This window comes from Thamnophis sirtalis, unplaced genomic scaffold (genome assembly GCF_051295495.1).
Source record: "Thamnophis sirtalis isolate CommonGarterSnake01/CBP01778 unplaced genomic scaffold, rThaSir2_p1.2 scaffold_11, whole genome shotgun sequence".
Taxonomy (NCBI): domain Eukaryota; kingdom Metazoa; phylum Chordata; class Lepidosauria; order Squamata; family Natricidae; genus Thamnophis; species Thamnophis sirtalis.
This window is the reverse complement of record NW_028261391.1, coordinates 2,930,536-2,957,466: the sequence shown is the minus strand read 5'-3', so window position 1 is coordinate 2,957,466 and position 26,931 is coordinate 2,930,536. Positions and strand designations below refer to the sequence as shown.

Here is a 26,931-nt window from a genome sequence, read left to right as displayed (position 1 = left end):
ACAGCAGGCTTGGGAGGTGTGCACCTCGTTGGAGAATGTGATTTATGACACAGACTGAGGGGAGGGAAGAAACAGGGGCTTAAGAGATTTAGATCTGACTGCAATGGGGTATTGTCGAAATGGTGTTCCTATTAAATGACTGGATTTCTTCTGAATCTTGGCTCGAGGCTCATGAATTAATGAGGGGATCTTTCGGAAACTTGACAGCCGCCTTGTGTTATTTGTAAAAATAAGAAAAACAAGCGAACAAAATAAATACTTCTTGGAACTTTAGTGGAAAAGACAAGAATTGCAGTTTGGCTGCACCTGGCCTTACCTTGTTTCCTGTCCCAGCGCACAGATCCCCAAAGCCATCGCTGCTCCGTAACGGACATGCGGGTTGTAACTTTTCGGACAACAAGGAAACAACACTTGGACATTGTTCAGGAGTCCTAAACAGGAAAAAGGAAGAGCATAATGAAGGTTTTATTACTGAAGAGAACACAAAGGAACGTTCTTTACGAGCCGAAAAGATTGTTATCTTTATAAACACGGTATCTTTATACAATCTTAGGTGGTATAAACAGAGGCGTAGAATCAAGATCACACGAAATATTAGTGCCACTTTACCCTAGTAACCTGTGAATACTGCAACCAATTTTGGTCACATTACAAAAAAGATGTTGAGACTTTGGAATAAGTACAGAGAAAAGTGTTGTGGACCGCCAGCGGAGCTGGCAGCAGATTCAGAGAGTGAGGAGGTTGGGGAGGAAGATGGGCCAGTCCTGGGAGTCTGGGGAAGGCTCGGATGAGGGTTCGGAGGCAGAGAGGGGGCCAGGGCCGTCTGACAGTTATCAGCTGCCTTCGGAGTCAGACATCAGTGAGGCGGAAGAACAGCTGGAGCCTGTTCCCAGTGTGCGCATGTACAGACTTGCCAGACGAAGGGAACAGCTAAAGAACAGGGGTCGACTTGGGAATTAGAAGGGACATTAGACCCGTGATGGCAAACTTGTGGCACGCGGAGCCATTTGTTAGGGCATGCGAGGCTTGCCCTGTCAGCTCTAGTATGCATGTGTGTGGTGGCCAGCTGACTCTGGCCTTCTTTAAAGGCAGTTTTTCGCCCTCTGAAGGCTTCACTGAAGCCTCTGGAGGGTGAATACTTGCCCTACAAGCAAACTGGAAGTCTGTTCCCAAAGTTCTAGTTTGCCCGGAGGGCCAGTTTTTCACGCTCCGGGGGCTTCAGGGAGGGGGAGGCTGTTTTCGCCCTCCCCAGGCTCCTATAAAGCCTCTGGAGCAGTGTTTCTCAACCTTGGCCACTTGAAGATGTCTGACTTCAACTCCCAGAATTCCCCAGCCAGCATCCTCTAAGCCAGTGTTTTCTCAACCTTGGCCACTTGAAGATGTCTGGACTTCAACTCCCAGAATTCCCCAGCCAGCATCCTCTAAGCCAGTGTTTCTCAACCTTGGCCACTTGAAGATGTCTGGACTTCAACTCCCAGAATTCCCAAGCCAGCATCCTCTAAGCCAGTGTTTCTCAACCTTGGCCACTTGAAGATGTCTGGACTTCAATTCCCAGAATTCCCCAGCCAGCGAATGCTGGCTGGGGAATTCTGGGAGTTGAAGTCCAGACATCTTCAAGGGACCAAGGTTGAGAAACACTGCTCTGGAGCCTAGGGAGGGAGAAAAAAGTGTGCCAAAAGCAGGGAGGGAGCGAGGGTTACGCATGCATGCACCCACGGGGGAGCCCACGCAGACGCACTGGGGCCATGCGCATAGCATTATGCTTTGGGCATGCCTGCACATGACCCCCCCCTGCGCTCCCCCCGCTTTTGGCACAAAAAAGGTTAGCCATTAGTGTATTACACTGTTACTTATGTGAAATGGTATATAGGATCTCGTGCTTCAGGAAGGGGTTGGACTAGAAGACCTCCAAGGTCCCTTCCAGCTCTATTCTATTCTGGATATATTCTGGAAAGGGCCGGATAAAATATTCTCACCCCCAAAAACCAAAGACACCCACGAAGCTTGGGCTCTTTCTGCTCTCTCTTTGAGAAGGAACTCGGAGTAGGAATGTAAATAAGGAGGAGAAGAGGGCAGAGTTGACAAGCTGGGATGGGTTTTCTTTTTTTTTAACTGAAGGCAACTCAGGTATGAAGGCTATAAACGCCCCGCGCAAAGCCATTTGTCACCTTGTTCTCAAACAAAGCTCAAAAGTTGGCAAAAAAAAAGAAAGAGAGAGAGAAACCTGTTATAAACACACAAGGCGTTGAATAAATGAATCCGAAAGTTAAAGGAGAAATGTATGTTTTAAGGCCCACATGCCAACACATTGGTACTGCCCTGGGCATTGGTCCAAATCGAAGATGCCTAGGAAAAAGATGAATAGTCAATTTTTTAATTGTTTTTTTTTCCTCCCTGAAGACAAGCTCATCCATCAGAATCGGTATCTGCCCACAATTAAAATGAATATACTGCCAAGGCTATTGTACGTATTCCAGACAATTCCATTAAAATTGGAAAAGAAATATTTTGAAGAACTGAATAATACATAAATACATTTGGCAAGGGGGAAAAAAGCAAGAATTGGTCTGAAAATGATGCAAGATATAAGGATTTGGGTATACCTACACCCGTGAAAATACCTACACCTGTGAAAATCTACGAAAACACACACACACAGCCAATAATTAAAGGGAGACTAGCATAGATCAATTTCAAGCTATTTAGCTCTCATCAGCTAGCCATACCCTTGCTGGGATTTGAACTTGGGCTATTTTACATGTTAGGCACGTTATAATAACCTCTAAGCCGCAAGCTCTCCTCCCTTATCATATATATATCTCATATATATTCTCCTGTATAGCACGATGATTTCATCGTGAAGCACGGGCATCCAGATATATATATATCTGGATGCCCGTGCTTCACGATGAAATCATCGGGCTATACAGGAGAAATTGGCTCACTGGTGGCCGGTGATTGAAACACATAAGGAAATATTGCTCCCACTGCCTTGAGTCCGGACACAGTTCCATAGGTGGAAGGCGTAGACATTTTGGTGAGGTACCGACATTTAGTACTGTAAGGAGCCCCAGACCTCCTGAGTGAAGGAGTGGAACGTCTGCCAGTTTGAACTGAGGTAACGGAATATGAGGCAATTGGAACAGAGTTCTTTTCAGTTGGGGAGGGAGAGTAGAACTCCTTGGCATCAGAGTTTGGTCATTTCGAAAAATCCTTTCTTAGCGAGCACCTAGAAGCCAAGAGGAACATACGTGCCAAATTTCAAGTTTGTAGGCTTTAGAAAATATACCAATATTCCTCAACTTACAACAGTTCATTTAGTGACTGTTTGAAGTTACGACATTGAAAAAAGTGACCTTACGGCCGTTTATCACACTTACGACCATTGCAGTATCTCCGTGATCAAAATCCAGGCACTTGGCAATCGACTCATATTTATGACCCGAGTCGTAGTGTCCGTGGGGGCTCATGTGATCCCCTTTTGTGACCTCCCGGCAAGCAAAGTCAGACTGGGGAAGCCGGATTCACTTCACAACGATGTTACTAACATAACAACTGCGGCCATTTGCTTAGCAACCGTGGCAAAGAACGGTCGTAAAATGGGGCAAAACTCTCAATTGAAAAATGTTTCACTTAGTGACAGAGGTTTTGGGTTCCATTGTGGTCGTAAGTTGAGGGTCCCTGTATATATGATCCATTTGATTTGGAGCTACAGGTTGTTGAGTTGTGTTCGGGCTCACATTGGAAAGGGCAACGAAGAAAAATAAAGGATTTGGGGATATTTAATGGTAGAAGTTGGGAATATATAAAGTAATCCCTCTTGGGGGTTTTTCCTTCATGCATTCCATATTGTGCCTGTAATTAATTTGTCTAAATGGATGGCTGGTCTGGTACTCACACGGTGTTAGGCCACACACAATGTCTCCAGCACAGGGTGATGGATGGAACTCACACCTCTATGGCTTATTTAACAAACCATTAATGAAAATTGTGCCTTACACATTTCTTCCCCTAAAGTTCAGGGAAGCTGTTCAGGGAACTGCAAGAAAATGGCTTGTGTGAAATCAAAAGAGCCCCTCTCTGAGAAGTATGAACAATAAATATCTATCAATCTATCTATCAATCATCTATCTATCAATCTATCAATCATCTATCTATCTATCTATCATCTATCTATCTATCTATCTATCATCTATCTATCTATCTATCTATCTATCAATCAATCAATCTATCAATCATCTATCTATCTATCAATCATCTATCTATCTATCTATCTATCTATCAATCTATCAATATCTATCTATCAATCATCTATCTATCTATCATTATCATCTATCAATCATCTATCTATCATCTATCATCTATCAATCAATCTATCAATCATCTATCTATCAATCTATTAATTATCTATCTATCTATCTATCTATCTATCTATCTATCTATCTATCTATCTATCTATCTATCATCCATCAATCAAATCAATCCAAATCAATCCAATCCAATCCAATCTCTCCCCCCCCCCTCCAGCAATTTCAATCAAACTTGGTATACAGATGACTTACCCTCTGGAAACAAATACTGTGGGGCTAAGACACCCCAACACCTCTCAGGGGTGTGTGTGTGTTTCTGTTAAGATACAGCCTGTTGTGCCTGAAAATGACAATCATTTAAATAGGAGCCAGCCGTGGGCAGCAGCTGCCAAAAAGGCCAACACAGTTCTAGGCTGCATCAACAGAGGGACAGAATCAAGATCACGTGAAGTGTTGATACCATTTTTATAAGGCCTTGGCAAAAGCCACACTTGAAATCTGGCATCCAGTTTTGGTCGCCACGATGTAGAAAAGATGTGGAGACTCTATAAAGAGTGCAGAGAAGAGCAACCAAGAGGATTAGGGGACTGGAGGCTAAAACCTATGAGGAATGGTTGCAGGAACTGGATATGTCTAGTTTAATAAAAAGGAGGACTAGGGGAGATATGATAGCAGTCTTCCAATATCTCAGGGGTTGCCTCAAAGAAGAGGGAGTCAAACTATTCTCCAAAGCACCTGAGGGCAGAACAAGAAGCAATGGGTGGAAACTAATCAAGGAGAGAAGCAACTTAGAACTGAGGAGAAATTTCCTGACAGTTAGAACAATTAACCAGAGGAATAACTTATCTCCAGAAACTGCGAATGCTCCAACCCTCGAAGCTTTTAAGAAGAGATTGGACAACCATTTATCTGCAACAATATAGGGTTTCCTGCCTGAGCAGGGGTTGGACTAGAAGACCTCCAAGGTCCCTTGCCAACTCTGTTCTTCTGTTAAATATCAATACTGGCTTTGGCTGTTAAATATTAACCAGCAAAACTTCCTCAGCACATCAGCCATATGTTGCAATGAATCTGATACATGGGGAAATTTTCTTTATTGTGCTTTCAGTTCAAGAACATATGTGCAAATACACAACCCGTAATTTTTTATTCATTTTTTTTTGCTATGCAGCCATGGACCCGTTGAGCTATTCAATGTGCCTCAAGCTCCACAATTTTCCAGCTGATTACAAGCCCGTTTAAACACTGCACTTTTATTTTTTTTAAAAGACAAATATCTGGAGGAGAAATTTATCTCCCAGATTCCCTCAAAGTCTGCTTAAAACTGGAGTTCAACACGTAATTTAATGGAAGCATAGCCTGTTTCGTTTTGATGGTGGAAGCAGCGAGCCTAACCTTAAAAAAATAAGAATGGAAATACTAGTCTTTCTAAACGGTGATTCGAATCCAGGGGTGGGTTTCTCGCCCCGTTCCAACCGGTTCGGTTGGAACGGGGCCGGCGGCATCCTCGTGCACACGCGCGGTGCACGCATGAGTACTAGCATCTGCGCGACGCTCCAGCTGCTCCTGGACGATCGTGCAGGCGCTGTATGCGTCCTGCGCATGCGTGGAAGCGCAGAACTCGTCAAAACCGGGTAAGGACCGCAGGCGGGCGGGCGCGCCCTTGGCCGTTCCCGGAAGTTACTTACTTCCGGGTTCGGCGACCAACCGGTTCGCAGGGACCGCCGCAAACCGGTTGAAACCCACCCTGTTTGAATCCCTAGCGCGGCGTAACGGAGTGAGCTCCCGTGACTTGTCCCAGCTTCTGGCCAACCTAGCAGTTGGAAAGCATGTAAAAAATGCAAGTAGAAAAATAGGAACCAGCTTTGGTGGGAAGGGAACAGTGTTCTGTGCGCCTTCGGTGTTGAGTCATGCCGGCCACATGACCACGGAAACGTCTTCGGACAGTGCTGGCTCTTCGGCTTTGAAACGGAGATGAGCACTGACCCCTAGAGTCGGGAACGTCTAGCACATATGTGCGAGGGGAACCTTTACCTTTATCTTAAACAGACTGATACAAATTAGAATATAAATGTGATTGGATGCAGGAGAACAATATTCGGATACAACAGCAAATGATGCATTTAGTAATTAGGAGGAAACTTAGTTCTTGACTTACAATATTTCGTTTAGTAACCGTCCGGAGTTACGGCAGCACTGAAAAAAGGGACTTATGACCATTCTTCATGCTATTGAACCTTTTGCTGCATCCCCAAATTCGGACGTCGGGCAACTGACTCGTATTTACGACGGCTGCAGTGTCTCGGGGTCAGGTGCCGAGGTGGCGCAGTGGTTTAAATGCAGCACTGCAGGCTACTTCAGCTGACTGCAGTTCGGCTGTTCAAATCTCACCGGCTCAGGGTTGACTCAGCCTTCCATCCTTCCGAGGTGGGTAAAATGAGGACCCGGATTGTTGGGGGCAAGAGGCTGACTCTGTAAACCGCTTAGAGAGGGGCTGAAAGCCCTAGGAAGCGGTATATAAGTCTAACTGCTATTGCTAACTGCTATTGCTATTAAGACAGAGGAGAAAGTGGCCTTGCCAGCATGTGCGAAAACTCACACACACACAATGGAGCCGGGTGATTTGATTTGATTTTTGCATTCCTGTCTCCTGTCTTTTACCCAAAGTAGCTGTTTTTCAGAGGCACGGATTAGAACATTTGCTCCACCAAGATCCCTGCTTTAATTATTCCGTTCCTCCTTGGACATTGAAATGTTATTATAAATCCTTCATTTAAGGCTCCGCTGTTTTTTTTTTCCTCCCTGGGATTCACTTCCCGCTGACTTCTCTGAAACATGTTGATCTTTACCTATTGATTGGCCTCGTTTGTTTCTTCCCCGGCGTGAGACACGGCTAATTTTGAGGAAGGATGCTCACGTTTGCCTATCCTCCTCGGTGTACGGAAGTCCACGTTAGGTGAGGTCTTGGGGGGGTCTCTGAGTTTGGTTGTTTCCCTGCAGATGTTTTGTTACCCAACTAGGGAAGACTGCAAAAGGGAGGAGGGGGAGGAAGACGACAACTGTGGGGGTCCTTGGACTTCTCTGAAGCTGGTTGTTTTCTTGCAGACGTTTCATTACCCAACTAGGAAACATAATCAAGGCAAGAAGGAGAGGAGGAGGAGGAGGAGGAGGGAGACGAAGTCTGTGGGATCCTTGGTGCTCTCTGGCCTTGGTTGTTTTCTTGTAGACGTTTCATGGCCCAACTAGGGAACATCATCAATGCTAAAAGGGAGGAGGAGAAGAGGAGGAGGAGAGGAGGAGGAGGAGGAGGAGGAGGAGGAAGGAAGAGGGATTAGGAGGAGGACGAGGAGGAAGAGGAGGAGGAAGAAGAGGAGGAGGAAGAAGAAGAGGATTAGGAAGAGGAGGAAGAGGAGGAGGAGGGAGAGGAGGAGGAGGAAGAGGAGGAGGAAGGAGGAGGGAGGAAGAGGAGGAGGAGGAGGAGGAGGAGGAAGAGGAGGAGGAGGAGGAGGAGGAGGAGAAGAGGGAGGAGGAGGAAGAGGAGGAGGAAGAGAAGGAGGAGGAGGAAGAGGAGGAGGAGGAGGGAGGAGGAGGAGGAAGGAGAGGAGGAGAGGAAGAGGAGGAGGAGAGGAGAGGAGGAGGAAGAGGAGGAGGAGGAAGAGGAGGAGACGAGGAGGAGGAGGAGAAGAGGAGAGGAGAGGAGGAGACGAGGAGGAGGAGGAGGAGACGAGGAGGAGGAGGGAAGAGGAGGAGGAGGAGGAGGAGGAAGAAGAGGATTAGGAGGAGGAGAAGTGGAGGAGGAGGAAGAGGAGGAGGAGGAGGAGGAGGATTAGGAGGATTAGGAGGAGGAGGAGGGAGGAGGAGGAGGAAGATAACGACTGCGGGGTCCTGGGTTTTCTCTGAACCCGATTGTTTTCTTGCAGACATTTCATTACCCAACTAGGGAACATAATCAATGCAAGAGGGAGGAGGGAGGACAATGTCTGTGGGATCCTTGGTGCTCTCCGACCTTGGTTGCTTTCTTGAAGACGTTTCATGACCTAACTAGGTAATATCATCAGTGCTAGAATGATGATGGAGGAGGAAGACGACAACTGTGGGGTCTTTGGTCTTCTCTGAGCTTGGTTGTTTTCTTGCAGACGTTTCATTACCCAACTAGGGAACATCATCAGTGCTACAAAGAAATGGGATTTGCTCTCTTGGAAGGAGCTACCAACTCAGACAAACAGTCTAATCAAGGAAACGCCAAGACCACTCTCATCAACACTTGACAGGACAAGCTACATAACACGAGACCAAACCCCACTCCCTTCTAGCACTGATGATGTTCCCTAGCTGGGCCATGAAACGTCTGCAAGAAAACTACCAAGCTCAGAGAGCACCGGGGGCCCCAGATAACACGACCTCACAGGGCCTGTTATTGTGGGCGAAAGAGGAGATCTCGGGAGGAATATTGTATGTTTGCCACCTTGAATTATTTGTAAATATAATACAAGCAGGATAAAAATCAAATCAATCGCAATAATGCCCCATTTGCAAAAGAACAGTCCTCAACTTATGACAACCAAGCCCCAAATTTCCATTTGCTAGGCACGGCAGCTGTTAAGTGAGTCCTGTCCCATTTTGACGAGCATTTTGCCAAGGTTGTTAAGTGAGTCGCTGCCGTGGTTAAGTGAACCACGTGGTCGTTAAGCGAACCTGGCTTCCCCCATGGACTTTGCTTGCTGGAAACCAGCTGGGAAGGTCACCAATGGGGATCACGTCACTCGGGGACGCCGCAAACCATCACAAAGACATGAGAGTTGCCAAGCCGCAGAATTTTGATGACAAAAATCAAATTTTTGATGCCATGATCGCAGGGACGCTGCAACGCTCGTCGGCATAAAAACCTAAGTCCCTCTTTTTGCCGCTTCCAACGGTCACTAGGCGGATGGTTGCAAGACGAGGACTACCTGGAATATTCATTTATTCCCTGCTTCCGTGCGAAAAAGAATGCCTTTTTGGGCTCACTCATGGAAGGAGTGAGCGGAGGAGGACTGAAGTCTCCCTTCGCAGGCTGAAAAAGCCCCAAAGCCACGCCAGAAAACCACCCCAAGCAATCTGCACATTAAGGAAAATTAAAGGAGAGGGAGAGGAAAAGAGAAAGAGAGGAGAGGAGATGGAGAAAGAGGGAGGAGAGAAAGAGAAAGAGGGAGGAGAGGGAGAGAGAAAAAGAGTAAGAGAGAAAAAAGAGAGAGACGAATGGAGAGAGGGGGAAAGAAAGACAGGGATAGAAAGAGGAGAGAATGGGGAAGAGAAGGCAGGGAGGGAAAGAGGGAGAGAGAAAGAAAAAGAGGTAGAGAGGAGTAGGGAGAAAGAAAGAGAGAGAGGTGTGGAGAGAGAGAGAAAAAATAGAGGGAAAGAGGGACAGGGAGAGAAAGAGGAGAGAAGGCAGGGAGAAAGAGGGAGAAAGAATAAAGAGAGAGGAGTAGAGAGAGAGAGAAAGGGAAAAAGAGAGAAAGAGAGAGGGAGGGAGAGAGAAAGAGGAGAGGAGAGAAAGAGAAAGAAAAAGAGAGTAGAGAGAGAAAGAAAGAAGAGAAAGAAAGAAAGAAAGAAAGAAAGAGAAAGAGAGGGAGGGAGAGAAAGAGGAGAGAAAGCAGGGAGAAAGAGAAAGAAAAGAGAGGAGTAGAGAGAGAAAGAAAGGGAAAAAGAGAAAGAGAGAGGGAGAGAGAAGGAGGAGAGAAGGAGAGAGAGAAAGAAAAGAGAGAGTAGTAGAGAGAAAGAAGAGAGAGAGAAAGAAAGAGAAAGAAAGAGAGAAAGAAGAGAGAAGGCAGGGAGAAAGAGAGAGAAAGAAAAAAAGGGAGAGAGGAGTGGAGAGAAAGAAAGAGAGGAAAAAGAGACAGAAAAAGAGAGATGGACGGAAGTGGGAATCTCCGCTGAGTCTTTCCTAACTTTGCTCTGAATCTGCCGAGCTGGAAGCTCAGGGGAGCCAGTGAGTCAATCCACAGACGGAATAGGCTAGGCAGACAGGCTGGCTGTAAACTGAGTCAGTGGACCGAGCGAAGGCTGGGCAGAGGGCAAGGAAGCGCTGGGGAAGCACGGGTCAAGGAGATAAGGAAGAGCTACAATTGCTCAGAGAAGCAGAGCCAGACAAGGGGAGGGAACCTTCCATTCAACTGCCCCCTCCTCTTCCTGGACCTGACACCAGAAAGCAATCTCCGTCACAAAGCGGAGCCGTCCGCGCTAGAAGCCTCCATCGCACGGAGGGGTGAGTGGCATCGAAGAACGCAAAGGAATTCCAAGACAGCCTTTTAAAAAAAGAAATGAAAATTAAAAACAAATATCCAGTGTTATAAACCAGAAGCAGGGACATCATCCCCAGGACGTTTTGGAGAAGAGAATGTCTCTGGTTCAAGGAGAGAATGCTTGTAAATTCCAGAGAGAGGGGGAAAAATATATAACAAAATAAAATCAAGGTAAGACTTTGCTGATTCTGAGATACAGGATTTGTGTTTTCTGTTTGTGTGTGTATGTGAATCTGGGGTGAGAATAAGAATGGGATTGAATTCGGGGTGCTGAAAAGCAGGTCAAAATAATAACGGGGAAAGATAAAACGCTTGAAGGAAATGTACGTTCGTTTAGAAGAATGAATGTGTCAAAGGCTCCCTGTAGATTTATGGTGGAGAGAGGCTTAAATCTAGCATTAAACGTTTTATTTCAGAAAGTACGATCCAAGCCTGGCCAGAAAATTAGTATTTTCCAAGCCAGAGATATAACTAGTAATGATAATTAATAGTCCCAGGGTGAAAATCCACCTTATTCCTTACCTAAAATAAACCCCGTGGAATCTATCTATCTATCATCTATCTATCTATCTATCTATCTATCTATCTATCTATCTATCTATCTATCTATCTATCTATCTATCTCTATCTATCTATCTATCTATCTATCTATCTATCTATCTATCTATCTATCTATCTATCTATCTATCTTATCTATCTATCTATCTATCTATCTATCTAAAGGAATTATTTGTAAACGGACAGGTTATAGAATCTTAGCGTCCATCATCTCCTTGGAAGTGGTATTTGTACACATTGTCCACCTAAAAAAATATGGATTGTAACCTTTCCCCTCCAAAAAAACAAAATTCAATTGAAATAAAATTAGGCTCCCACATGTCAAAAACTACCAAGAAAAAGGAGTGGGGAGAAAAAAAGGGAATAGAATTTTTCTTTTCTTTGCAACTGATCAGATTATAATGATCCAACTTTGCGTAAGACAGGTAAATTGCAGCGAAAACCAAACCTTTTCGATTTCCGTGTAATAATTACAAAAGCACTGCTTTTATTACCTAGAGAAAGAGATCTCTTCGGAGCACGTTCTGAATCCTGATGCCACGTTTGGAGAAGGAAGAGCCATTTTCAACCTCGCTTCCCAACAATTTCGAGAGGTTTCTTGTTCACAATTAGCCCGACTTACAAGGATTTACAGGTACAAATGGGCCGAGGCTATCAAGTCTGAAATTTTAAAAATTTATGTGGCTTTTTCAAGGAAGGACTTTGGGGCAGAAAATTGGAGATGAGCATTGATTGGACCAAGATCCTTTGAAGGAGCAAGTGAGACGTTTTGCATCATGCTAATCGTTCACGGAAATCATACTTGGCTGCCTAAGAAGACCAAGTTTCTAGATTCTGGGGAATGCTTCAATGAGATAATAATTTTAAGCCCAGCCGCCTGGTCACCACGATGCTCCTGCCTTTGAACGCATCTCATCTCAGGAATGGATCTCCGCAGATCGACTCCAGAGAATGGAATGTACAACGCTGGGCCGGTCTGCTCACCCTGATAGTCATCATACCCACCATCGGAGGAAATATCCTCGTCATATTGGCCGTGTCTTTGGAGAAAAAATTACAATACGCCACCAATTATTTCCTGATGTCTTTGGCGGCGGCCGATTTGCTGGTGGGCCTCTTTGTGATGCCGATCGCCCTGCTGACTCTGTTGTTTGGTAAGTACTGGATTCGGATCGACCAACCGATGTTTTGAGGATACAAGAAGGGCATTGGCTGGGTTGGGGTGCACACGGGCGAAGAGCGGGGTGTGTAAGTCAAAACCCTAACAGAATAGCAGAGTTGGAAGGGATCTTGGAGGTCTTCTAGTCCAGCCCCCTGCTCAAGGAGGAAAGCCTATAACAAATGGCTGTCCAATCTCCTCTTGAAGATGATGGAACTCCTACAACTTCAGGAGGCAACTTCCATCCCACTGATTAATTGTTCCCGAAGTTTCTCCTTAATTCCAGCTTGCTTCTCTCCTTAGTTAGTCTCCATCCGTTCCTGCCTTCTGGTGCTTTGGAGAATAATTTCACCCCCTCTTCTTTGTGGCAGCCCCTCAAATAGAATAGGATAGAACAACAGAGTTGGAAGGTACCTTGGAGGTCTTCTAGTCCAACCCCCTGCTTAGGCAGGAAACCATATACCATTTCAGACAAATAATTATCCAATCTCTACTTAAAAACTTCCGGTGTTGGAGCATTCACAAGTTCTAGAGGCAAGCTGTTCCACTGATTAATTGTTCTCACTGTCAGGAAATTTCTCCTCAGTTCTAAGTTGCTTCTCTCCTTGATTAGTTTCCACCCATTGCTTCTTGTCCTGCCCTCAGGTGCCTTTGAGAATAGTTTGACTCCCTCTTCTTTGTGGCAACCCCTGAGATGTTGTAAGACTGCTATCATGTCTCCCCTGGTCCTTCTTTTCATTAAACTAGACATCCCCAGTTCCTGCAACCGTTCTTCATAGGTTTTAGTCTCCAGTCTCCTAAATCCTCTTTGTTGCTCTTCTCTGCACTCTTTCCAGAGTCTCCACATCTTTTCTACATTGTGGCCACCAAAACTGAATGCCGTATTCCAAGTGTGGCCTTACCAAGGCTTTATAAAGTGGTATTAACCCTTCACGTGATCTTGATTCTCTCCCCCTGTTGATGCAGCCTAGAACTGTGTTGGCTGCTTAAATCCAACTTATTCTTAACACTGGTATACCACAGGCTTGTGTGCTGAGTCCCTTATTCTATACTCTTTATGTGCATGACTGCATTCCCACTCACACTAGTAATACTATTACTAAATTTGCAGATGATATAATAACCGTGGTGGGACTCATCTCCCGGGGAGGGGGTGAGTCTGCCTATCGAGATGAGGTGGACGGGTTGCTTTCGTGGTGTGGAGACCATAATTTGGTCCTTAACACCAATAAGACCAAGACGTTTATAGTGGACTATAGAAGGAATAGATCAGACATCCAACTCTTGCTTATCAATGGAAACCGAGTGGAGCAAGGGGCCAGTTTTAAGTTCCTGGTGTTATCCTCAAAGAGGGCCTGGCCTGGGGGCGCCCACATGGCAGCCCTGGTCAAAAGGGCCCAGCAGAGATGATACGACCTGAGACTTCTCAGGAAACCACAACTGAAGGAAACATTACTGGTGACTTTCCACCGCTGCACCAGAGAGAGCATTTTCACTTACTGCACAAACTGTGTCCAGTTTGACAATTGCCCAGTGGCAGATAGGACAGCTGTCCAGAGGGTCAACGTCAATGCCCAGAGGGTCACGGGTTGCCCCCTCCCCTCTTTGGAAGAGCTTTATAGCTCCCGCTGCCTTAAGGAAGTTCAAAACATCCTTAAAGACCCATCTCATCCTAGGCACCCTTTTTTTTTAACTATTACCATCTGGCAGAGGGTACAGGGCAATAAAAACAAGGAGAAATAGACTGAAAAACAGGTTCTATCCCAGGGCAGTAACCGTATTGAATTCTACTGTATAGTGCAATATTAATGCAATATCAGAGGTTTTCAATTCAATTGTATAGAATGTGAAGGATGGGTATTTGTGCTTGATTTTTTTAATGTATAATGTACTGTACAATACAATAGCAGAGTTGGAAGGGACCTTGGAGGTCTTCTAGTCCAACCCCCTGCCTAGGCAGGAAACCCTATAACATTTCAGACACATGGCTGTCCAACATCTTCTTAAAGACTTCCAGTGTTGGGGCATTCACAACTTCTGGAGGCAACTTCTGTTCCACTGATTAATTGTTCTCACTGTCAGGAAATTTCTCCTCAGTTCTAAGCTGCTTCTCTCCTTGATTAGCTTCCATCCATTGCTTCTTGTTCTGCCCACAGTTGCTTTGGAGAATAGTAGCTTGACTCCCTCTTCTTTGGGGCAGCCCCTCAAAGATTGGACCACTGCTATCATGTTACCCTTAGTCCTTGGTTTCTAGATAAATACAATACAATAGCAGAGTTGGAAGGGACCTTGGAGGTCTTCTAGTCCAACCCCCTGCCTAGGCAGGAAACCCTATACCATTTCAGACACATGGCTATCCCACATCTTCTTAAAGACTTCCAGTGTTGGGGCATTCACAACTTCCGGTGGCAAGTTGTTCCACTGATTAATTGTTCTAACTGTTAGGAAGTGTTTCCTTAGTTCTAGAATGCTTCTGCTCTTGATTAGTTTCCATCCATTGCTTCTTGTTCTACCCTCAGATGCCTTGGAGAATAGTTTGACTCCCTCTTCTTTGTGGCAACCCCTGAGATATTGGGAGACTGCTATCATGTACACTAAAGATGCATTTAATTTTGTTGTACGAGGGACAAAGACAATAAAGTAAAGTAAACTAAACTGCCACTCGCAAAAGCCGAGACCACATCCTGCATTTCATCAGAAAAAAACTATTAGCACAATTCTCCAGATTTTCAGCCAAGGGCGTAATGAGCCTAAGTAAAACAGAGATTTTGGCGAAAGCCCGCACACGATTCCAGAAATCCAGAGAGTCATTAAATCGGCACTCATTCTGCAGAAAAAAACACCCCGTTCCATTGTGCACGTGTTTGTTGTGTCTCGGAGGCCGGGCGTCGCAAGTCATTTGTTAAAAGTTTAAAAATGCTGCCGGGTAAAGTAGTATGTCTCGATGATGTAAGGAGGGTCCTCGGCTTACGACCATAATTTCTATTGCTAAACTGACCCGTTTGCTCAGTGAGTTTTGCCCGTTTTGCGAACCTTTCTTGGCACGGCTGATCGGTGAATCACTGCAATTGTTACATTAGGAACACAGTTGTTAAGTGAATCTGGTTTCCCCATTGACTTTGCTCATCAGAAGGGACCCCATGACCTCGCGGACACTGAGACCGTCATAAATATGAATCCGTTGCCAAGGTCTGAATTTTGATGTGACCATGCGGATGTTGCAATGGTCGTAAATGTGAAAAATGGTCGTAAGTCGCTTTTTTCACTGCTGTTAACTTCACTAACTTCAAACGATTACTAAATGAACCGTTGTAAGTCGAGGACTACTTATAATCGACTAAATGTCCTCCCTATGAAAGAGCATTTATACAAGTAGTCCTCTACTTATGACCACAGTTGAGCCCACTTTTTTTTTGTTTTGCTAAACGAAATAATTGTTTAGAGAATTTTATCCCATTTTACGACCTTTCAGGCCACTGTTGTTAAGTGAATCACTGCAGTTGTTCAGCGAGTAACACGCTTAACGCTTAATTCAGCAATCCGTCCAAGAATGTTCACAAGCCAGTCAATACAGCTAGTCCTCGACTTACGACCACGAATGACCCCCAACATTTCCCTTGCTAAGCTGGACAGTTTTACCCATTTTACCACCTTTCTTGCGACGGTTGTTAAACGAATCCGGCTTCCCCATGGACCCTGTTCGTCAGAAACTCGCAAAAGGGGCAGACAGGACCCCGGGATGCTGCAACCGTCATAAATGCGAATAGGCTGCCAAGCGTCCGAATTTTGATCACACGACCATGGGGAATGATGCAATGGTCGTAAGTGTGGAAACAGCCGTAGGTCATTTTTCCCCCCGGTGCCGTTGTACATTTGAGGAGCCACTAAAGAAAATGGTTGTAAGTCGAGGACCACCTGCGGAGGTTTCCTTTCCTGTCCCCGGAAAATGACTCTGATCCTCCTGTGTCCCGTTTCAGAACAGCCCTGGCCGCTCCCTCCGTACCTCTGCCCCGCCTGGCTGTTCCTGGATGTCCTCTTTTCCACGGCCTCCATCATGCACCTCTGCGCCATCTCCCTGGACCGCTACGTCGCCATCAAAAAGCCCATCCAGGCCAGCCAGTACAACTCGCGGGCAACCACCCTGATCAAAATAGCCGTGGTGTGGCTCATCTCCATAGGTAAGCGGGGAGGGGACACCGGCCCAACACACAGCGGGAAGGGGGGAAACGGCAGCCGGAGGAGGGGGGAGGTTAACATCGCAGGATGAAAAGGGCAGGCGCAGAGGTGGGAGCCAAGCTCTGAGGTTTAATTTTTTGTTCCTGTTGTTTAGGAATAGACTAGAGATTAATAGAATAGAATAGAATAGATAGAATAGAATTTAGTATAATAGAATAATGAATGTTTATTTCATTTGTATGCTGCCCTTTTCCCCCGAAGGGGGACTCAGGGCGGCTCACAACTCAAACCAGGGAAGGGGGATACAGACAAATTAACAACAACACAAAACAATACATAATTTAAAACACGCAACAATCATACTATTCGAGATAGGGGCAACGGTTCTTTAGCTCCAGGCCTGTCGGAACAGCCAGGTTTTAAGGGCTTTGCGGAAGGCCTGGAGGGTGGTGAATAAAATTATAATTCAAATTTGCGGACTGGCAACTTTTGTGTCTCTAAAACCCAAAAGAGCAAAAGGAAGCCGCTTCCTTTCTGGCAAATAATATTCAATTCAACAAAGCTGACCTCCAGATCTGTTACTCTTGATGACTTTGGGAGGATAAATTGAAAAATAATAATACAGCTGCCCTCTTCACCCACCGCTGCTACGCCCAAGATAAAATAGTCCCACCGCTTCCTGGTAAAAAAATATATATATATTCAACCGCCCAAAACTTCTCAAATCAAAGAAAGGAAGCGTTTAATAAAGCACGGCCCTTGGAAATTAAATTTCAAAGCATAGAAATTAAATCCTTTAATTTGCCTTTTGTGGGATTATGCACCCCCCCCCCTCTGCCTTACCGATCTTATCAAGTGTAGTTTTTAAGACTTCTGACGAGGATTATTGCAGCCATACATTAAGTCTCAGAAAGAAGCTTTTTACAGCAGAAACTTCCTAATCCCCATTGGATTCCTGGAGATTCTGAAGCAGGATAACAAGGGCTTTCCAATTTTCAAATGCCCTTCCCTGAAAAAATTATTTGCATTTTTTATATTGCACTAAATCAGGGGTCCTCAAACTGGGCCGGATACGTGCAATGAACGCTTGTGTTGCTGCAGAGAGTCTCCCCTCTTGGGGGTCTTTTTTGTGTGGGTCAGAGGGGGGGGAGAAATTCCCACTTGGGGTCTGCTTCAGCCTCCTGGTGGGGGGCTTTGGGCGAAGGCTGGAGGGAAGAGCCGCTGGTGGCGAAGAGCTGGAGGAGCCCTTTGTCACAGGTGAGGGATGTTCATCCAGAAGGCTGTGGGGTCTTTGGTGCTCTCTGAGCTTGGGGGTTTCCTTGCAGACCCAACATCACTGATGGTGTCACTCAGATGGGCCATCTGAGTGTCCTCTGCAAGGACACCACCATGACCGGAGACAAATCTCCTTGTGTGTCCAACCCAACCCTGGCCAATAAAGAATTCTAATTCCAATTATTTAGTTTATTTGTATTATTCCTTCAATTGGAATTAGAATTCTTTATTGGCCAGGGTTGGGTTGGACACACAAGGAGATTTGCCTCCGGTGTGTAAGGTCTCGTTGTGGTCCCAAAAGTGCTTTTTCTGAAGGCAACTGGACTTTCTGGTTACTTCTTTGAAGAGGTTTCGCTTCTCATCCAAGAAGCTTCTTCAGCTCTGACTTGATGGTGGGGAATGGAAGGATTGATATCCCTTGCAGACAGCTGGTCATTTGCATCCTTTTAGAGGGTCGTTGAGGCCACTTGGAGGTTTTATCTGTGTCCTCAGGAGGGTCCCCTGAGTAGTGCAAATGGGGGGTGGAGCCTTCTTGGAACGGCCATGCGTTTATGCTCCTTTGGCACAAGCGTGAGAAGGATGGCTGAGAATCTCCATAGACAATAAGCTCTCAGTGTACATAGGGGCAATGTTGATAATTCACAATTATAATTTATCACTTCTAATATTATAATTGATAATTTCGTGACCCGTCAAAAGCGCGGACGGCAAAAGCGCGATCGACAAAATCGCGCCTTTGACGTCATCACAGCGCGACGAAAAAGATCGAAAAATTCAAATAAAAATTAATAAAAATTAAATTAAAGCAAGCCGATTCACATAAAGGTAAGGGTTAGGGTTAGGGTTAGGGTAAGGGTAAGGGTAAGGGTTAGGGTTAGCTTTAGAGCGTTAGCGTTAGCGTTAGGGTTAGGATAAGGGTTAGCGTTACGTTTTTCGTTACTTTAACGGTTAGGTTTAGGGTTAGGTTTAGGGTTAGGTTAAGAGTTAGGGTTAGGGTTAGGTTTAGGGTTAGGTTTGGGGGGGTTAGGGGAAGGTTTTAGCTTTATTTTTACATTTTTTCGATCTTTTTCGTCGCGCTGTGATGACGTCACAGCGCGCTTTTGTCGAGCGCGATTTTGTCCTACGCGCTTTTGTGGTGGAACCGATAATTTATCACCCCCCAGTCCTCCTCCTCCTCCTCACAAGCCCCACTCCCTTCGGACCCCGATGAGCTCAGCCAGTTGGGCAATAAATGAATGGTCTGTAAGGAAAAGACCAAGGACTCCACAGTTCAACCCTGAGCTATTGGTATCCAGAGGACCATTTGGGCTCCCATCTGCAGATCTTCCCAATCACTGTCTCCACTCCTCAAAATCTTCCAAGGTCCTCCCTTCCACCTATGTATACACCAGGGGTTGGCAACCTTACACACTCAAAGAGCCACAAAGGTCCTAAACGGAAGCCCCCCCTTCAATTCTGGAGCCGACCAGAAGTCCGGTTCCCCCACCATAGAGTCTCCTTCTAGCACAGCGTCCTTTTTCCTCTGCTAGCCGGAAGTCCAGTTTCCCCACCATAGAGTCTCCTCCTAGCACAGCGTCCTTTTTCCTCTGCTGATTGGAAGTCCAGTTCCCCCACCATAGAGTCTCCTCCTAGCACAGCGTCCTTTTTCCTCTGATGATTGGAAGTCCAGTTCCCCCACCATAGAGTCTCCTCCTAGCACAGCGTCCTTTTTCCTCTGCTGATTGGAAGTCCAGTTCCCCCACCATAGAGTCTCCTCCTAGCACAGCGTCCTTTTTCCTCTGCTGATTGGAAGTCCAGTTCCCCCACCATACGAGTCTCCTCCTAGCACAGCATCCTTTTTCCTCTGCTGATCGGAAGTCCAGTTCCCCCACCATAGAGTCTCCTCCTAGCACAGCGTCCTTTTTCCTCCACCTGTTCTAACCGAAAGCCCTATCAATTGTGGAGCCGACCGGCGACAGGGAGCCACAGCAGAGGGATGAAAGAGCCACATGCGGCTCCAAAGCCCCGGGTTGCTGACCCCTGACATAGACAGAAGCTGACTGGATTTCTGCTTCCTTTGCAGGCATCGCGATTCCAATCCCGATTCGCGGGATAGAAGAAAATGGTGCCAACTTCCGGAACTTCACCTGCGTGCTGAAGCCCAACCGTTTCGGCGACTTCATCCTGTACGGTTCGATAGCCGCCTTCTTTGTCCCGCTGGCCATTATGGTGGTGAGTTACTTCCTGACCATCCGGGTCCTGCACCGGAAGGCTCACTTGGTCAACAAGCAGCCTCAACGCCTGACTTGGAACACCATCTCCACCGTTTTCCAGCAGGAGATGACGGACGGATCCTCGCCGGAAAAAATGGCCATGCTGGAGGGTTCCCGCAAGGACAGAACTCTGCCGAACGGGAACGGAGAGATGCTGATACGCAGGATGTCCACCGTCGGGAAAAAGTCAGTGCAGTCTATCACCAACGAACAGCGGGCTTCCAAGGTGCTGGGGATTGTGTTCTTCCTTTTTCTGGTGATGTGGTGCCCTTTTTTCATCACCAACATCACCTCCGTCCTGTGCAAATCCTGCAGTGAGGAGTTCATCCAGATGCTGATGGAGATCTTCGTCTGGATCGGCTATGTCTCCTCGGGGGTGAATCCGCTGGTCTACACCCTTTTCAATAAGACCTTCCGGGAAGCCTTCGGCAGGTACATCACCTGCAATTACCAGACTACGGTGTCCGGCACGGCCTCCCGGAGACCCTCCGCCAGGCTCTCGTTCCGAAACTCGGTGACCGAGAACTCCAAGCTTTTTATGATGCACCACGGAAGGCGGAACGGAATCAATCCGGTCGGCTACCCAAACCACCGGCTTTGCAGCTCGCCCATCCAGTCGTCGTCGGCCGTTCTGCTGGACACGTTGCTCCTCACCGAGCACGAAGCGGACAAAACAGAAGAACAAGCCAGCTACGTGTAGCCCGGCGGTGGGAAACGCACCCCGGGCGGGCGGGCGCGAAGCCCGTCGGGAAACGGCAGTATGTGTATATATATGGTTTTCATCCATTATTTATATGATCCCTAACTGCAGTTTTAAGAACTGGTCTCCTCCTGCCCCAAGACCGCCTCCGTTTACTCCAGTGTAAGAGATAAAGCAAGCTTTCCGACACTGCGAGTTTATAAACGGAGGAGCCTCAATAAATAAACACAGCTCTGGCAAGTCTCGGGTCTCCGATTCCTCATCTCCGATTTATTTAAACAGACGCACACGCGACGTGACAAAAAGACAAAGGGCTACTTTTTCAAACCTACGCAAGGTTTGTGTCTTTTACACAAAGATGCTTACGCTTAGGAAGAAAGTGTGTATCTTAAACTTATCTAGGAATTCATTAGCGTCTTCTTCCAGAAGAACAAGGGAAGATTAAAAGGCCAGCTGTTGCCAAATTCGTTAAGTCTGCTCTCGTCGGCCAGTGCAGCGCTCCTCAAACTTTCTGGCTTGGCGGTCTGGCTGGAGGGGGGGGGGAAGGAGAGGAGAACCGGGCCACATGCGTTGGGCCGATGCACATGCATGCATAGCTCAACTGCTGGTTTGCTGCTTGCACAATTGGAGCTGTACATGTGTGTGCCAGCCTGCCACTTGTCCGACTCCAAATACGTCACTGCCCAGGAGTGGCCGCAGACTGGGGGCTGGGGACCCCCTTTTTATGGACGTGTCTCAAAAATCCAAATCTGTCTAATAAATCTCAGCTTTGCCAGTTGAATTACGCACATATTCTTTTTCTTGCATGCAGATAGTCCTTATACTAAGACCGGCTGCATAGTGATTGTTCAAAGTTACGACCGAAACACCACCCCCCCCCAAAAGCTACTTATGATCCAGAAGCACCCGTTTCCCCAAAATTAAGGCTTCTGACCCCCAAAATAAGCGCTTGGCCTTATTTTGGGGGAGGTTTTATTATTTTTGAGGTGCAGGAAGCGGCGAGCATGGTCACCTTATCGCTGCTGCTGCGTTGCAATATTTTCGGGGAGGGCTTATTTTCAGGGGAGGGCTTATTTTAATGCATGCGCTTAAAAGCCTGATTGGGCTTATTATCCGGGGAGGTCTTATTTTCGGGGAAACAGGGTAAAACTTCCAATGGTTATCCCAACACCCGCGGTGACACGATTGCATTTTCGATGCTTGGCAACAGGCCCACCTTTACAGCGGTGGGCAGAGTTCTGAGGTCATATGACCATGAGTTATGCTATTTATTATTATTCCCCCCCCCACAGAAACTGGAGTTTAGTTCTAGTTTTGTCCCCCCCCCAAAAAAAACACCCAATGCAGACATCATTTAATGACTGCTGCGTTAACGACCATGTGACTCACTTAACAGCCACAGCAAAAAAGTTTGTAAAATCGGGTGTGGCCACATGCTGATCGGCTTGACTAGGGGTGTCAAACTTAATTTTATTGAGGGCCACTTCAAGTCTGTGGTTGACCTCGGGGGGGGGGGGGAGAGATAAGGAGGGGGTGACTGGGTGAGCATGGCCAGTTTGACACCACTCCCCAACCAGCTGGCATGTTTTCTCTTTGCGCTGGGTAGACTGGGCCGAAGAGACGTGGGCCGGTTCCTTACATTTTCCAGAACAGCCTTGTGGGCTGGATCCAACCACATCACGGGCCAGATGTGGCCCGCGGGCTTCGCGTTTGACACCCCTGTGCTTGGCTATAGGACATAAAGGGTTCAGTTATGGTCATAAACCGAGGACTGCCTATATTTTGTTCCCACCAATGCCCAGTCCCCTAGCCCTTGAGTATCATGTCTTGAACTCGGGTTGTGTTTGTGTGTGTGTGTGTGTTCCAGCACAACTCTGGAACGCCTCGAGCAATTTCAACCAAACTTGGTACACAGATGATTTACTCTCTGGAAACAAATACTGTGGGGGGTAAGACACCTCTAACACTCCCTGGGGTGTATGTTCTGTTAAGATACAGCCTGTTGTGCCTTTAAATGGCTTCTACTGTACTGCCATAAAATAGCTTCTACTGTACAGCCCAGTGGAGTTGCCATGGTAACGGCTTCACAGTACTCCACAAGGGGGCTCCCTCTGGTAAGGAGGAAAATCCAACATTAGAAATTACGTTTGGTCCGGACATTTTTTCCCCCTATAAATAAATACCCGGAAAACACCGGGTTATCGGCTAATATTTTATACAAATCTCTTGAAAACTCTGATTCTGCTACATATGGTGAGGAATTACAGGTAATCCTAGACTTAGTTCATTTAGTGACTGTTCCAAGTTACAACGGCACTGGGAAAAGTGACTTACAACCATTTTTCACACTTACGACCTTTGCAGCGTTTCCCATGATCATGGGATCAAAATTTAGATGCTTGGCAACTGGTTTCATACTTATGACCGCTGCTGTGTCCCAAGGTCATGGGATCACATTTTGCAACCTTCCGGCCTGCCAAGTCGACGGGGAAGTCATCTTCACTTAACAACCGGGTTACTAATTTAAGAACTGCCGTGATTCAGTTAACAACCGTGGCAAGAAAAGTCATAAAATTGGGCAAAACTCACTTAACAAACGTCTCATTTAGCAACAATTATAGTCGTAAGTCGAGGACTACCTATACAAAAGAAACTGAATTGGTAGGAATATTTTAATGGAAACGGAATTCCAGCGATCAATAAAGTTTAGATCCTAACGTACAAGTAATTTATTACGGGTATATGTAACTTACGGAAGTCTAAAGAAACGTCTTTAAAAATGCACAATGTACTATAAAGTGACGAAGCATACGATAAATGTAAGATTAAAACGTACAATAAATGAGATAATCGCCACCTGTGTAATTTTCAATCACTGGACTGATCAGAATTTGTTCATAGGTATAGGGAGCTAACTTTTTTCTTTTTATTAAAAAAAAAGAATAAATCAGAGTCACAGATAAATGAAGCTGTTTTTTTAGGATTAGAGAATTCCAACATGGAAAATATATACAATACAATAGCAGAGTTGGAAGGGACCTTGGAGGTCTTCTAGTCCAACCCCTGCCTAGGCAGGAAACCCTATACCGTTCCAGACAAATGGCTATCCAACTTCTTCTTAAAGACTTCCAGTGTTGGGGCATTCACAACTTCTGGAGGCAACTTCTGTTCCACTGATTAATTGTTCTAAGGAAATTCCTCCTCAGTTCTAAGTTGCTTCTCTCCTTGGTTAGTTTCCACCCATTGCTTCTTGTCCTGCCCTCAGGTGCCTTGGAGAATAGCTTGACTTCCTCTTCTTTGTGGCAACCCCTGAGATATTGGAAGGCTGCTATCCTGTCTCCCCTGGTCCTTCTTTTCGTTAAACTAGACATCCCCAGTTCCTGCAACCGTTCTTCATATGTTTTAGCCTCCAGTCCCCTAATCCTCTTGGTTGCTCTTCTCTGCACTCTTTCCAGAGTCTCCACATCTTTTCTACATCGTGGAGACCAAAACTGGTTGCAAATATCCCAAGTGTGGCTTTACCAAGGCCTTATAAAGTGGTATTAACACTTCATGTGATATTTTGCCAAGATATCGTGATACTATGATACTATGAAAATCTCATGGTTTGGGGCAACAATGAAATGCAGGCAGTCCTTGACTTACAATAGTTCATTTAGTGACCATCCGAAGTTACAACAGCACTGGAGAAAGTGACTTATGACCCTTTTCACACTTACGACCATTGAAGCATTTCCACAGCCATGCGATCAAAATTCAGGCTTTTGGCAACTTATGACGGTGGCAGTATCCCTGGGTCACGCGATCCCCTTTTGCGACCTCATGACAAGCAAAGTCAATGGGGGAAGCCAGATTCACTTAACAACGGTGCTACCAAATTAACAACTGCAGTGATTCGCCTAACAACTGCGGCAAGACAGGTCGTAAAACGGGGCGAAACTCTCTTAACAAATTTCTCACTTAGCAACAGAAATGTTGGGCTCAACTGGGGTCGTAAGTCGAGGACTCCTTGTATGCACCGAATGCTGAAAAATAAGTGTCATAAATAATTCCCGCGGAGCTTATTATAATGTACCCCAGGAATGCCTAAGTACGTCATAACACTGAAGAGCGTGGCCTTTAATTAACTCGGCTAGATATAATTTTTGAACTTTCGTTAATGTATGCTCCTAAATATCATAGGAACAGTTAACAGTGTGCTGAACATATTCCATCTTCAAATAGAATGGGAAATCGGAAGGGTATTATTCATAACCTCGTAAGAGGGCATCATGCGCCCCAAATAACTCAGAACAGCCCGAGATGGTATCGAATGGCTGTACAATTTAAATTCACCTGATGGGGTGGCATTTTTCAAAAGGAACAAAGATCTCAGGTATCTTGAGAAAGATTGGATGCTTTATCTAGACATTTGAAGGCCGTTGAGGAGGACACTAGAAACTAATGGCCACCACAGCAACGATAACCAACAAATAAAAGGACGGAAATTGAAAATAATGCTTTATGTCAGCCTCCTGTCATCTTAGGACAATGGGTTTTCTTTTCCTTCTTTTGACCCTGACAGCATGAGTTGCGAACTACCTCTGGGCCTTCCTTGATATATGTGGTGGGAGGAAGGAAGGAAGGAAGGAAGGAAGGAAGGAAGGAAGGAAGGAAGGAAGGAAGGAAGGAAGGAAGGGAAAGGAAATGAGGAAGGAAGGAAGGAAATGGGGAAGGAAGGAAAGGAAATGGGGAAGGAAGGAAATGAAGAAGGAAGGGAATGAGGAAGGAAGGAAGGAAATGGGGAAGGAAGGAAGGAAATGGGGAAGGAAGGAAGGAAGGAAGGAAGGAAGGAAGGAAAGGAAATGAGAAGGAAGGAAATGAAGGAAGGGAATGAGAAAGGAAGGAAGGAAATGGGGAAGGAAGGAAGGAAATGGGGAAGGAAAGGAAACGGGGAAGGAAGGAAATGAAGAAGGAAGGGAATGAGGAAGGAAGGAAGGAAGGAAGGAAAGGAAACGGGGAAGGAAGGAAATGAAGAAGGAAGGGAATGAGGAAGGAAGGAAGGAAGGAAAGAAGGAAGAAAGGAAGGAAGGAAAGGAAACGAGAAGGAAGGGAATGAGGAAGGAAGGAAGGAAAGAAAGAAGGAAAAAAGGAAGGAAATGAAGAAGGATGGAAGGGAATGAGGAAGGAAGGGAAATAAATAAATAAAGAGAAGTAAGAATAGTGTCAAGAGGGAAAGGAAAAAAGGAGAAAGGAGAGAAAGAAAAAAAGGAGGGAGGGATAAAGAAAAAGAGAACGGAAGGAAAGAAAGGAGGCAGAGGAAGAAGGAAAAAGGAAGAAGTGAGAGAAAAAAAGAAAAGAAAGGAGAGGAGAAAGAAAAGGAGGCTTGAAATGGTTTGGGGCTCAGAGTTTTGCCTCTCTGAGCATCTGAAACGCAGGACTGTTTGACCTCCAGCTCCCTGATTCTCAACCTCGGCAATTTTCAGAGGGCTGAACTACAGAGGAGCAATTCTATGTTTTAAGCTTCACTCCTCCTAAAACTGCAAAGGTTGAGGAACTCTCTTCTAGCAACTTCACCAGGAATTCAGCTCTAAAGGAGAATATTTGTAGCTCAGGGCTGAAACGAGGGGTTCTCTCTAAGCACCATGGTTGTGTGTGTGTGCGCACAACTCACATGCCTCAAGCAATTTCAACCAAACTTGGTACACAGATGACTTATTCTCTGTAGAAAAATACTGTGGGGGGGGGGGGAAGACACCCCTAAGGCCCCTCGGGGTGTGTGTTCTGTTAAGATACACTTCTTGTCCCTTCAAATGGCTTCTACTGTACTGCCATCAAATGGCTTCTACTGTACAGCCCAGTGGAGTTGCCATGGTAATGGCTTCACAGTACTCCACAAGGGGGCTCCCTCGGGTAAGGGGGAAAATCCAACATTAGAAATGACGTTCGGTCCGGACATTCCCCCCCCTACAAATAAATACCCAGACAACATCGGGTTATTAACTAGTAGAATATAAAAGGAGAGCAGACCCCACTCCCTTCTAGCACTGATGACGTTACCTAGATGGGTAATGAAATGCAAATGGGTGTGGAGCCTTCTGGAAGCTGCTGAAAGGCTTAGATAGACGAGGCACAACATGCATTTGCACCACTCAGGTGACCCTGAGGAGACAGATGAAGTTCCAAGTGGTCTCAGGGACCCTCTCAAAGGATGCAAATGACCAGCTGCCTGCAAGGAGCA

At 46.0% G+C, this 26,931-nt stretch overlaps 2 protein-coding genes across 2 annotated transcripts in view; one reads left to right on the top strand and one right to left on the bottom strand.

Moving 5' to 3' along the window:
• PSMD1 (proteasome 26S subunit, non-ATPase 1) overlaps positions 1 to 26,931 on the bottom strand; it is a 124,032-nt gene that overhangs the window by 44,206 nt on the left and 52,895 nt on the right. The window contains 3 exon segments of the mRNA XM_087725058.1: positions 317 to 339; positions 342 to 387; positions 389 to 431. Of these exon segments, the coding sequence (XP_087581184.1) occupies positions 317 to 339; positions 342 to 387; positions 389 to 431 (112 nt within the window).
• HTR2B (5-hydroxytryptamine receptor 2B) lies at positions 10,122 to 21,229 on the top strand. Its single transcript, XM_087725057.1, has 4 exons — positions 10,122 to 10,762; positions 11,648 to 12,303; positions 16,286 to 16,486; positions 19,822 to 21,229. The coding sequence occupies exons 2-4, from the start codon at positions 12,039 to 12,041 to the stop codon at positions 20,709 to 20,711; spliced, it is 1,356 nt and encodes a 451-aa protein (XP_087581183.1). The 5' UTR covers positions 10,122 to 10,762; positions 11,648 to 12,038; the 3' UTR covers positions 20,712 to 21,229.

Excerpts from the sequence above, each read along its gene's own strand:
- HTR2B (XM_087725057.1), top strand. The coding sequence starts at position 12,039 with ATGCTCCTGCCTTTGAACGCATCTCATCTCAGGAATGGATCTCCGCAG. Across the intron at positions 12,304-16,285 it reads CCTGCTGACTCTGTTGTTTG|AACAGCCCTGGCCGCTCCCT; the intron begins GTAAGTACTGGA and ends GTCCCGTTTCAG. Across the intron at positions 16,487-19,821 it reads GGTGTGGCTCATCTCCATAG|GCATCGCGATTCCAATCCCG; the intron begins GTAAGCGGGGAG and ends CTTCCTTTGCAG.